The 13,687-nt window shown below is 38.5% G+C and overlaps 1 protein-coding gene and 1 long non-coding RNA gene across 3 annotated transcripts; one reads left to right on the top strand and one right to left on the bottom strand.

Annotated features, from left to right (window-relative positions):
- Positions 1–806: 806 nt before the first annotated feature.
- LOC137055050 (uncharacterized) lies at positions 807–5,051 on the top strand. Its single transcript, XR_010899973.1, has 6 exons — positions 807–1,220; positions 2,075–2,128; positions 2,362–2,440; positions 2,557–2,712; positions 4,310–4,421; positions 4,537–5,051. It is a non-coding gene; the product is annotated as an uncharacterized lncRNA (long non-coding RNA).
- Positions 5,052–8,202: 3,151 nt separating this feature from the next.
- Positions 8,203–12,954, bottom strand: tubb4bl (tubulin, beta 4B class IVb-like). 2 transcript variants are annotated; one of them, XM_067422903.1, is made up of 4 exons: positions 12,752–12,954; positions 11,706–11,814; positions 11,104–11,214; positions 8,203–9,582 (listed from the first exon to the last, which is right to left on the bottom strand). In XM_067422903.1, exons 1-4 carry the CDS (start codon positions 12,806–12,808, stop codon positions 8,525–8,527), a joined length of 1,335 nt encoding a protein of 444 aa, XP_067279004.1. In that variant the 5' UTR covers positions 12,809–12,954; the 3' UTR covers positions 8,203–8,524. The 2 variants fall into 2 exon arrangements, with proteins under 2 accessions (XP_067279004.1, XP_067279012.1); XM_067422911.1 differs by lacking the exon at positions 12,752–12,954 and adding an exon at positions 12,568–12,717.
- Between the last annotated feature and the right edge of the window lie 733 nt (positions 12,955–13,687).

The raw sequence follows: 13,687 nt of genomic DNA, 5'->3' as shown, positions 1-13,687 counted from the left end.
TTATTCCTCTGGATAATTACCTATAGAGGCTAATACATCAGAAGAATCAGATTTCCTCTTTAAAAAATATGGTGGATAACAAGGCCTGGTTAAGATATCTGTTAAATATCTCTGGAATATAGCTGGAAAGGTGTAGGCTATTTTGAGGCTTTATAATATGACATAAATGTCATATGATTGCTGACACTTCCAAAAATATGTGGGTGTGCATGGAGGAGTGTATTTCTAGGAAGCCTATAGCAATTAGACAGCATTGCTTAAGATTTTTCTCAGATTTGCTTGCATGAGAACAAAGCAAGACTTGTAGGACTAGATCAGAGGGAGACCTGTTCAGTAGGTTGTTTTCAGGAACACTGCTCTCTAGTGGTGGCTAAGGCTTTTTCACTTGATTTAAAGGGATAGTTCACCCCAAAAAAATAATAATTGATTATCTGCTTACCCCCAGGGCATCCAAGATGTAGGTGTGTTTGTTTCTTCAGTAGAACACAAATGAAGATTTTTGACTCCATCCAATGCTCGTATAATGCATGTCAATGGGGTGTATTTTTATGAGTGTAAAAAACAGACATATGAATCCATATTAAACCCTGTTGCTCGAAACCAATTGTTTCGTGTCTTAAGACATCAATGTGTCGCCATGAGCCACAGAGATTAATATGGATTCGTAAAATGGCAACAATGATATTTGAATGACAAAGGACACTATGTTCATTTAAATCTAAAGAGGTTCTCAACCCTTATGACTTCACACTGTAAAAAGTGAACCTGGGTGAAAGTTGAATTACTACAACTATTTGAGTCTATTTACTTGGTATTTCTGCTTTCCTAATTGTAATGGATTATTGTACACTTTTTCAACTTAAACACATAGAAATTCAGATAGATTCAAAATCTCACTTTCACTCAAAGTATAATTGTACACTCTTTCAACTTGAACGCATAGAAATTCAGATAGATTCAAAATGTCACTTTCACCCAAAGTATGATTTCCCTTTAAAATGTCACTTTCACCCAAAGTATGATTTCCCTTTAAAATGTCACTTTCACCCAAAGTATGATTTCCCTTTAAAATGTCACTTTCACCCAAAGTAAGATTTCCCTTTAAGGACACCCGCGTCAGACGTTTTTTTCTGACGTCATGACGCACGAGCCTGTCTGAAAATTGGAAAATGTTCTGTTCGGCCGCCATTTTTTTCCCTCTCGGGACTCGAATGAAAAAGGTAGGTTGGAAGTTTGTTTTAATTACTATACTCGAAAATGTACCTTGTGGACGTGTGTTTTAGTTGTTTATGAGTTAATTGATGTTGTCTGTGAACATAAATTCTAATGAAATCTAAATTAACCGAACTTTTGAACGTACGTTTGCGATATAGCGTTTCTGAGTATGTTCTATGTAACAATATGTTGTAACTTAAGTTACTCGTTTGTCTTATATAAATGTGTTCAGTTTGGATCTTGGGAGTATGTGTATGAAATATATATTTTTTAATTGATGCCTCCTTAACCGTCTGTGCCGCGCGAGAAAAAGTTAACGTTAAGTTAGTGGAAATGCTGTGGGCAGGAAGTGCTCGCGGAGCGGGACAAAATGCTCGAATTTGAATTCCTGCAGTATAATATTGAGTTTGCTTTTAAAGTAATGTTTGTCTGTTCTTTTATCTGTCTTTGAAACGTCACTTTTTCGGGCAAAATTATGATGTGAAGTCGGACATCCGTTTGTGACACCGGCTGTAAGTTAACTTACACTCGTTATTGCGGTGGAATTAAATGAGTGCACTCAGTCAGTAACTTCCACTATGGTTTCGGACACCACTACAAAGGACTGTCATTTCAAATAATGCCCTATTTGAGGGTATAGGAGGCGATTTCTGATTCAGCCTGTGATGAACGTCATTGTGCCTAACACTAGCGCCGTTCATTTGCCTACCTCATGGTGTTACACCCAGACAAATTTTCAGGGTTTTTTAGTAGAAATATTAGTATTTCCACATCTAATTAATTAACTTCCTTGACCTGTAGCAAACCATTTTTTCACTTACAAACTACAATTGTTGACAATTACTTTTTCTCCTCTTAGGACCGAAAGTCTTAATGTTTGACAACTGATGACACTTTGCTATAATATTACATGGTAAGTAATTTATCATTTCTTATATAGTTGATGATATGAATTACTAATGTTGGATATGTATGAGTAAATTCCATCTTGTGTTATCTAACATTATTGACAGGTGTGTGTAGAGGTGTCTGTTAACTTGCTGAAAGCTTAAGCAGCCACAGACTTGAACTTTTAACAGAGGCTGGAAAAAAAAGGAAAAATTAAAAGGTTGTCAAGAACAAAATGTCTCTTTCGTTTGCTTACAGATAGCAGGAGGTAGTGATGCAGGAGGCCAGTGTCAGGGATTTCAAGGCGAGGTGGCCTGTGCTTTTCAGACATTTCAAGGTATTGAAAAAATAATTTAAAGTTCTGGTTTTACTGGCTAAATACCTTTTATGAATTGATATAATCAGTTTGACTGTTGTTGACTGTTTTTTTTTTTTCTTTCTTTCTGATTTTAGATCAATTCAGAGTTCTATAGGCTTATGGCTGTTCCACTGGAAGACACGTTCCTGGCCCAGTTGGACGTGTACATGAATCAACTAATCAGAGTAATCCATTCAAAGGGAGGAGCAACCCGTGAGAAGACTGCTGCAATTTTTAAAATCTTGTATCAGGTACGTCTGTGTGTTACATTAATATCAACTGCACAATCTTATTTTAGTCTCAGTAACATTTAATTGCTAAATACTTGTTTATAGCATAGAAATTTGAAATGTCATCACCACACAAACAAAATGGACAATTTAAAAGGGATAGTTCAGTCATAAAATAAAAAATGCTGTTAATTTACCCACCCTCAGCCTATCCAAAATATGTAGGTGACTTTTTTCTTTCTTTCAGTAGAACAGTAAATATGTTGTTGTTGTTGTTTTTTAGCTGAAACTGTGGACCATGTTGATATAATGCAAGTCAAAAAGAATTGTAAAAAAAAAAATGCATACAGGCAAACCAAAAATAATACCTGTGGGTCCTGGCGATTCTTTGAGGTTTTATAAAGCAAAATGATCGGCCTATGCAGGAAACTGAATCTATTATTACCTGTAATCAACAGCCTCAGCAAACAGTCCTAAGTACGTTCATGGCAATGTTGCATGTTAATAATGCTCAGTTTCTTACATAGACTGATCGTTTCACTTTATAAGACTCGATGTGATGTCAGTAGCCCCGGGTATTTTTTTTTTTTTGTCTGCATGTTTTTTTGTTTTTTTTTGTCCACATGTTTTTTTGTTTTGTTTTTACTCTCAAAGTGACGGTAGCCATTGACTTGCATTTATATGAATCACAGAGGAATGCGGTTTCAGCTAAAAAAATCTTTACTGATATACTGAAGAAAAAAGGTCACCTTTTATGCATCTTGGATGGCCTGTAAATTTAACAAAACTATCCCTTTAATCAAGAATGATTAAATGTATTAGGGTATAAAGCTAATAAATGATTTGTTGACGTATGTTTTATTATCGGACTAAATTATAAATGCCAGCAATGACTGATTCAGATGCATTTTTAAAGAGTACACTTTAGAATTAATTTCTTGATAATTTACTCACTCCCATGTCATCCAAGATCTTTATGTCTTTGTAACTTCAGCCGAAATTAAGTTTTTTTTTTTAAAAGCATGCCAAATTTTTCTCAATATAGTGGACTTCACTGGGATCAACAGGTTGACGATCCAAACTGCAGTGTCAGTGCAGCTTCAAATGGCTCCCAGACAAGGAATAAGGGTCTTATCTAACGAAACAATCTGTCTTTGAAAAAAATTTGCGATGTTTGACCCTCTTTTTTTAGGTGACAGGGGATTTGACTTAGTCTTTGCACTACCGTTTCGCAAACACTGGATCGGTACTTCCACCTATGTCACGCATGACCTTTACAGCGCTATAACATAATGTGAGAAGACACAGAGCTAGTGCAAAACAAGCATTTGTGGTTAAAACGTATAACGATGGTTTGGCTCAATTAGACCTTAGCTGAAACTGCAATTTTGACCTTTAACCCATTGGTAACCATTGAAGTCCACTATATTGAGAAAAATCCTGGAATGTTTTCCTCAAAAACCTTAATTTCTTTTCGACAAAAAAAAAAAAAGACATGAACATCTTGGGGTGACTAAATTATCAGGAAATTGATTTCTGAAGTGAACTAAATATTTTTTTAATATTTTATTTTAATAAAATAATGACTTTATTCAACAGTTTCTTTTCTTTTTTGCAGTCTCCTATGCTGTTCATGTAGTAAACTCAGCACAGAGGTTCTGGATTCCATGTCAGAACGCCGGCTCATCCTTTTCCTGGGGGGAAATCAAGACCTTATCAAGGAATACATTGTGAGTTGAAAGGCCACATTCTATTTTGATTTATTTTTCAGAAAATGTTACATTTGTGGTAGCAAAATGTTTTTTTTTAATGTTTTTTAATTTATTTTTATGTGCGCTACTTTAGGATAACCTACGAGATGATTTCGAGGGTGAGCTTATATTCACGGCATTCCAGAAAGTGCTCTTACAGCTTCATTAGCACAAGATGTCAAGTAGTCTTTTCAGTAGACTACAGTGAACTTGAAGTAATGTTTGAATGTGCTTATGTCTAGTCTGTGTTTGAAAGAATATCTAGTTTAGTTTAATTTGTTTTCTTATGTTTGTAAGATTATCCATTTGTTTCATATGTTTGTCTAGTATCTAGTTGTATGTTTGAATCTGTAGTTGATTGGTGAAAGGGTAATCACCCATTGCTGTTAAACATTTTCCATGATCTGTTTATTTTTTAATTAGATTTTTTAACATGGTTTAGAGCATTGCCTGTAAGCTATTCTAAAGCACTTATCACAATACACTTGGTAGAAATGGTTCCATAGAATATATTAAAGGGATAGTTCATCCAAAAATGGTTCATGTTGTTCCAAACATGTATGAGTTTCTTTCTTCTGCTGAACACAAAATATGTGTTTAAGAATGTTGGTAACCAGACAGTTGACGGTATCCATTGACTTCCAGAGTATTTTTTTTTTTCCCTGCTATGGAGGTCAATGGGTACCGTCAACTGTCTGGTTACCAACATTCTTCAACACATCATCCAATGTGTTCAGCAGAAGGAAGAAACAAATACAGGTTTGAAACAACTTGAACCATTTTTTGGTGAACTATCCCTTTTGTGAAGTATCCCTTTTTATTTATGTGGCTAATTTATTCGCATAACCACTGTTTATATTTATTTTTATAGATAGATTAGTGGCTCAGTTTTTAGCTTAATCCTGAAAGGCAATGACAACTTTTCAAAAAGACTGGAATGAAATGGATGTTAAGTGTGTCAGGAAGTTTCATTTGCACAACAAATATGAACAGTTTGTAATGATTTCTCAAAGTTTGTAAAAAGGGAAATTAAATTTAATAAAATGAATTGTTAATAAATATTTCTAAAGCTATTTGAGTCTTGTGTGATTGAAATTAAGTTGATAGAATGTAGTTATTTAAGTTGAGAAAACTTACTTTTTTTAAGGGTTACCAATTGAAGTATTTTTTTTAAGTTGATCCAACTGTAGGAAAAACTAAAACATTTAAGTTGGAATGGAATGAAATTTAGTTAGACTAATGTAAATAATAGGGTTGAATGAACTCAATTAATATAAGTGTGATTGATAAAATGTTATAATTTAAGTTGAGAGAACTTAACGTGTTTAGGTGTTACCAATTGAAGTATTTTTTTAAAGTTTATCCAACTGTGGGAAAAACTAAAACATTTAAGTTGGAATGGAATGAAATTCAGTTAGACTAATGTAAATAATAGGGTTGAATGAACTCAATTAATATAAGTGTGATTGATAAAATGTAATAATTTAAGTTGAGAGAACTTACCGTGTTTAGGTGTTACCAATTGAAGTAATTTTTTTAAGTTGATCCAACTGTGGGAAAACCCAATACATTGAAGTAGGAATGAAATGAAATTAAGTTGAATGAACTCAATTTTCTCAATTAACTCAATGAACTCAATTAATATAAGTGTGATTGACCCATTGAATGTAAGTTGATAAAACGTAATTATTTAAGTTGAGAGAACTTAACATGTTTAGGTGTTACCAATTGAAATAATTTTTTTAAGTTGATCCAACTGTTCACTTTTTACAGTGCAAGGCTGTCCACTCTTAAAGGGATACTTCACTGCTTTTTCATATTAAACTATGTTATTCCCTTAACTAAGATGAGTTGACACATACCTCTCTCGTCTCAGTGCGTGCACTTCTCTCTCTGACGTGCGCTGATGATCTGATAGCATTTAGCTTAGCCCAATAAGCCCAGTTCATTCACTATGGTACCAAACAGAGATCAAGTCAGAAGTGACCAAATTTAAATACAGTTACACGAATAGTTGAACGATCAAGTATGGTGACATAACATAAAACGTGGCACTTTTCATGCGGATTTAAAAGGAGAACTATAATGTATGGCGGAATAGCACTTCTGAGAGTACTTCGACTCGGCGCAGTAAAAAGTCCCGGCTGAAACATCCTCCCTCACGTCTCCCCCTCCCCCTCTCATTTCTGTCAATAGGGGGGAGGGGGAGATGTGAGGGAGGATGTTTCAGCCGGGACTTTTTATTGCGCCCACTTTTTAATATTTAGATGCAGTAAAACCATAGACTGTAAAAAAATATAGACGTAGTGTCTGTGACGTCACCCATAGGATTTCTGAAGAGCAGTTTTGAAGTGTAAAGTAGAGAGGAGCTGGCCGTTGCCATCAAAGTGACCACGCCCTTAATTATGCAGAACTTTAAGGCTTTATATAATGTAAATAAATGAGTTATAATTTTTAAAAAAGCATCCCCTTACAGTTGTCATGAAGGGCAAAATTAGCCATATAGAGCAAAAACCACAATTTGTATCAGGCTTACCAGCATTTATGGGTGTTGATGGACTCAATCTACTCCATATATGTTTGATCATCGCTCTGAATCTGATCTGGATGTGGTCTTTAACAATAACTTGATCTTAGCTTTTGTTCAAAATGTTGCTTTTATGAAACTTACCCATATTTAAGTGTTGATAAAAAAGAAAAGCATGAAGTTAACGCTGGCGGTGAAGGAGTTAACAATGTCTTTACAGTCTATGTGGGGTCAGAAAGTATAAAAATATCTTTAAAGCGGCAGTAGGTAACTTTTCTAAAAATTATTTTTTTACGATACATCTTCATACTTTATAGGCCGACAACACTGCAAACGTTTGAGCGTCTCAGCTTCCTGGCGTGTCCGTTTTTATATCGGTTCCTATGTTAACAGGTTAGAGCTTGCACACTGCCTGAGTGACACGCGGGTGGAACCGCAGATAACGAAAGTCTCTTGAAAGTATACAGTCTATAGTTGAAAGTCTCTTAAGGCCAGAGACACACCACGAGCGTTTCTGTTGCGTGTCATACGCGTGACGATTTCTATGCCTTTTCACACCAGGAGCGTGTCTCACTGCTGCTGCTACTGCTACTTGATGTAAAGGGAACCCCTATACTTCATATCAAACATAAATATATAGCCCACTACTACAGCAAAAACAACATCTGCAGTATTTACCATACATGGTATTGACGGAAAAATATTACATATCGATAGAATAATTACTTGCATACTGTAACGTTAGTTACCGTTATATTATCTTACTAGCTACTTATTACTTATAGAAATAGTGCAACATCATATAGTTACATTACATGTATTGCAAAATATGTAGTTTTATGAGGACCACGTTTGTAGTAAAAGTATGGGCAGGCCATAGTCAATGTAAATCATATTGTTGATGTTTCGTCCATAACAGTGGATGTACTATAACTGTCATCGTTGCTTACTAGCCTGCACATTCACGGGAAGCTCCATTGTGATGGGGGAGGAGCTGTGGAGGAAGGGCTGTAGCGCAACAGAGAGCAAGGGGGAGTGACCTATGAGTTGTGCTTGTTCAAATATTTTTTTTACTTTTTAAAGTCAACGTTTTCTGAAAAACTCCCTACTGCAGCTTTAATTGTGTTCTGAAGAACACATTTTAGTTACCACGGCAACCTGGTTGAGATCCAGTGATGTAGATCAGACATTCAGGTAAATCTTTGTGACGTTCAAAGAAAAAAACAACAAGCATTTCTGATGTAGAATTAGCCTTTATTCTGATTGACATTGACAATATTTTCATCGTTATGGAATCTGAAGGCTTCACAGTTAAAATCACCTGCGTTTCACTTGAATGTGAGGGGATTTGATGGCGTGCATTCACAACACTCAGAAACACAAAGCCAAACCAAATGTACACAATTCCTCAAAATGTCACTGGTGGGGGCAAGACTGTCATTGAGGGATAGTGAATGTAAAAAACCATTCATTGTCATGGATAGCATTGATTTGTGTTGAGAAGGATATAATGCTGGGGATGGAGTAGAACACTATTTTGGCAGGTGGTTGCGATTTAGGCGACCTCCTCCTCGCCCTCCTCTTCGAACTCGCCCTCTTCGGCGGTGGCGTCCTGGTACTGCTGGTACTCGGACACCAGGTCGTTCATGTTGCTCTCTGCCTCGGTGAACTCCATCTCGTCCATGCCCTCGCCGGTGTACCAGTGCAAGAAAGCTTTGCGGCGGAACATAGCGGTGAACTGCTCGGAAATGCGCTTGAAGAGCTCCTGGATGGCCGTGCTGTTGCCGATGAAGGTGGCTGCCATTTTGAGCCCGCGTGGTGGGATGTCGCAGACGGCGGTCTTGACGTTGTTGGGAATCCACTCGACGAAGTAGCTGCTGTTCTTGTTTTGGACGTTCAGCATCTGCTCGTCCACCTCCTTCATGGACATGCGCCCGCGGAAGACGGCGGCCACGGTCAGGTAGCGGCCGTGACGCGGGTCGCAGGCGGCCATCATGTTCTTGGCATCGAACATCTGCTGCGTGAGCTCAGGAACTGAGAGCGACCGGTATTGCTGACTGCCTCGACTGGTGAGGGGAGCGAAGCCGGGCATGAAAAAGTGGAGACGTGGGAAGGGCACCATGTTGACGGCCAGTTTGCGAAGGTCGGCGTTGAGCTGGCCAGGGAAGCGGAGGCAGGTTGTCACGCCGCTCATGGTGGCGGAGACGAGATGGTTGAGGTCACCGTAGGTTGGTGTGGTGAGCTTGAGCGTGCGGAAGCAGATGTCATAAAGAGCCTCGTTGTCGATGCAGTAGGTCTCGTCTGTGTTCTCCACGAGCTGGTGGACCGACAGCGTGGCATTATAAGGCTCCACCACGGTGTCGGACACCTTAGGCGAGGGCACCACGCTGAATGTGTTCATGATGCGGTCGGGATACTCCTCACGGATCTTGCTGATGAGAAGGGTTCCCATGCCGGAACCGGTGCCTCCGCCGAGAGAGTGTGTGAGCTGAAAACCTTGCAGGCAGTCACAGCTTTCTGCTTCCTTACGGACAACATCAAGTACTGAGTCCACCAGCTCCGCTCCTTCTGTGTAGTGACCTTTGGCCCAGTTGTTTCCAGCACCACTCTGACCTGCAAACGTTAAAATATGAATTGAGCATTGACAGTCCCTTTCGAGGAAAGGCAGTTCACCCTGCGGCCATATTTGGAACGCCTCCTGCGGTGAAGCTGATTTGACCAAGTGCAATATGTCCCTGGATTAACACTCCAATCATCCAATTGGATTTGAGAGTTCATCTCAAGTTTATCTTTACGACCAGGGTTTGGTGCTGCTACATCAGTGTTACTCACATAATTTCCCTCTCATTTTAGGGATAACTTATGGCTTGGACTAGGTTTTGAGGTAAGGATATGGTTAGGATTCCATTTTCAGACAGGAATGTTGTTTCAGGATCAACAAAATATATCACAATTCACCAGTGCCTGTGATCACCACCAGAGGGCACTCAAACCCAGACTTTCATTCTCTCACAGACTACATTGCCCATAATCCTTTGCTCGGACTCATTAGCACTCAATGTTTACACCTGTGTTCATTACCTCATTACCTCTGCATATTTATACTGTGAAGTCTTGTTTGTGTAACAACAGCATTTCTGAGTGTTTCCCTGGTTTCATGTGTCTTGGATTTCTTGCCTTCTCTGTGGATTACCCTTTTGCCTGTCCCTTCTGTTTTGGCTGCTTTATTGGACTGATTACCTGTTATGCCCTCTTGCCTGTTCTTGGACTATGTTTGTGGATTACCCATTCATTCATTAAACACTGCATTTGGATCCCCTACCTTCTGTCTCAGAGCGGTCGTTACAATATGTTGACCCAGGAACATGTCTAACTCAACATCAGGATGTGCGCCTCCTGGCGGCCATTTTGGGCATCCAAAACCATGTCCTTTCTATCTGACTGGGGGAATGCTGAAATCTCTTAACCTGCTGTACAAACTCATTGAAATAACATTTCAAATCAGCAATAAAAACTGACATAAACATGAAACAAAGTATACATCAGTTTGGTCATGTGTAGTCCTAAGCTCGCTCCAGGTTTTTATAGGAACTGGAGCTTCTATGGGCCCCATTTTTAATGATCTAAGTCAAATGGTGTATCTGCTTTTGCTAGTTTAATGACGGGGAAAAATTGGTGTGCCAGGCTCATGGTCCAAAAGGGTTGTACCTAGTCTCTTAATGAGTCAATGTTTTGTGTTATAGGCACATTTTACTAACATGCTATTTAAATAACACAAAAAATACTGCACTATTGACTTTAGACCAGGTTTTTGTTGGTCAATGGTGCAGTTGTTTTCAGTTGCTTCAAAATAGAAACGAGCCAACAATGTACCTGAACATGGCCGTCGCAATGTGCCGGATGTATGATAGGGCACTATGACTTTACCACTTGCAGACTGTCTCTTTTATTTAGAAGGCAGGGCTTATTTCATCATATTTTGCATTGGACTTTCTCTCATTCACAGCAATACCATGTTGTGCACCATGTTCATTCCTACTAGATTCAATTTAATTTTTGTCATTACTTTTCTTATTTCCATCATTGTGCTGGTAATGAAAAAAAAAAAAAAAAAAACATTTGATGAATGCTTACCAAACACAAAGTTGTCAGGTCTGAAGATCTGTCCAAAGGGTCCAGAACGAACTGAATCCATCGTGCCAGGCTCCAGGTCCACCAAGATGGCACGGGGAACGTACTTCCCTCCTAAAAAGACAGATACAGTCGGTTACTGATCAGGCACTTGCTTGCACATACAATAAGCTTTAAAAGTCTGAGAACACAAATTTTTACAAATAACATAATGATTTAAGTGAAAAATTCAGTTGAAAACTGATGATCATAGGGGCTTTCACACTGGGTAATTATAGGAACTCAGTATATTATTATTTCAGGTTTTTTATACGTAATTTTATTTCAATTAGTAATTTTAGAACTTAAGTTGGCAAGCTTGGCGACATTTCTTTCGATTAGTTTAGTTTTTTCATCAGATATTTTTATTTCATTTAATTTTAATAGTTATAGTTAGCGATAACCGCTATGTTTACATCCCAGATTTTCAATGTTGTCTTAGGCTTTTGGATCCCACAATATTTAGGCTGTCGACAAATATCATAATATTTATTCAATTGTTTCATAAGGATGATGAATTCTTGCATCTGTAACCTTTATGATATTAAAAAAAATAATAATAATACCCGAGGCCTCATTGTAGTAAACACTGATCCTGTCTAGCTGCAGGTCACTGTCTCCATGATATGTTCCTGTTGGATCAATGCCGTGCTCATCGCTGATAACCTCCCAGAACTGAGAGAGAGAGAGAGAGAGAGAGAGAGAGAGAGAGAGAGAGAGAGAGAGAGAGAGAGAGAGAGAGAGAGAGAGAGAGAGAGAGAGAGAGAGAGAGAGAGAACAGGGCGGAGGCCAGAGAGAGAGAGGGATGAGGAGAGGCAGACGGAGACAAATGGAGTAAAGAATCATATAAATATAAAACAAAATATTAAAAACAAGAATGTAAATATAGGTAAATATGTAGTTACAATTTTATGCAAGAAATTAAAAAAACTTTATGATTAACACGTGCATATATATATATATATATATATATATATATATATATATATATATATATATATATATATATATATATATATATATATGAATCAGTCATATAATGTGTGTGTGTGTGTATCTCTTATTTATGTTTGGAATCTTGAGGATTACGTCAATTTTGCAGGTTCCAATGAAGCCGAGGAATGTATCAATGCGATGTTATTTTATCTCTGAATATAGAATAGCCTATATCTTGCAAAATATTAAATATCAAAATAAAATATTTTATTCCCCGATCCTAGAACGTTAAGTGGGTCATTAGCCTACCATCGATATGAGGAACCAATCCAACAATTCAATCGCATTGCCATAAAAAAACAAATTACCCTGAAGGTGTATAAAGTAAGACTGTAAAAAATGTGTCATAATTGCACGATTATAGAATAGAGAAAAAAATAATAAACGCTTTCATTCATTCTTCACCGTACAATGGATGAGATGTGTCCTCACCCAATGAAAGCTCATCCCTGATCCTTCATGCAGTTCATAAAAGCGGCAGAATGAATCTACATGAACTGCGATGCATTTCTGGAAGATTCTTTAAGGGCGGGCTGGTCGCCTCGGATGGCATCGCGTGCGTGTTCAAATCCGAGACGTCCGTTCCCAGAAAAAGCCATTTATTTGTGCAGTTTACCTTGGCTCCGATCTGGTTGCCGCACTGGCCGGCTTGCAGGTGCACAATCTCGCGCATGGTGTTGCAGGTAGGACACTGGCGTGGACGCAGGAAGCTGGAAAGCTGTCTTCTTCTGCACACTCAGGGATTGAGCTGCTTTTCCCCGGCTCGCCTCTCTGTTACTCCCGCCTCTGAAGAACTCCGTCACTGGGCTGAACGTGTGGTGCAAGGTGACGTCATCGCCATGGCAACCAAGGCTGGAGGAGAGAAGGAGGACCTTGAGCTCGTGGAGACTCCGGATAGGATGCTGGACAGAGAGGATAGGCGACTCTCTATAAGGACCATTGACTTTTAAAGACGGGTCTGTAAAATAGTGCTAAGTTGAATAGAAATGGCTTCTCAATACAATTATAAAGTATATAACCACAACAGAGACCGATTAGGGTTACACTTCATTTTACAGTGCCATTGTATGTTAGGGAACCCCCCCCCCCCCCCCCCCCCCCCAAATACTGTAGCTGCCATGTTCTCAACATCACATTTTTTGTTTTGTTCACCAAATGTTTCCCCTTTAAATGTTTTTCCATCAAATGTTATCTTAACTAGGTGGTTGAATAAAAATATATAGACTTCAATATTGCTAGTTAGCCAGTGTCATGTGGGCGTAACCAGGGCAAACTCGAGCTACTGTAGGTCGAGCTACTGTTATGACGTCATCAACTGTACCACGCTGACATGTTTTTGGAGACAAGGTTAGAGAGGCAAGGTTGAGATGGTTTGGACATGTTCAGAGGAGGGAGAGTGAATATATCGGTAAAAGGATGCTGAGGTTAGAGCTGCCAGGCAGGAGGTCAAGAGGAAGACCAAAGAGGAGGTTTATGGATGTAGTGAAGGAGGACATGAAGGTAGTAGGTCTGAGAGAAGAGGATACATAGGATAGGACTAGATGGAGGCAGA

The sequence above is a fragment of the Pseudorasbora parva genome, chromosome 2 (genome assembly GCF_024679245.1).
Source record: "Pseudorasbora parva isolate DD20220531a chromosome 2, ASM2467924v1, whole genome shotgun sequence".
In the NCBI taxonomy this organism is placed as follows: domain Eukaryota; kingdom Metazoa; phylum Chordata; class Actinopteri; order Cypriniformes; family Gobionidae; genus Pseudorasbora; species Pseudorasbora parva.
Note: the sequence above shows the minus strand (reverse complement) of the source record. Positions and strands in the feature narration are given on the sequence as shown.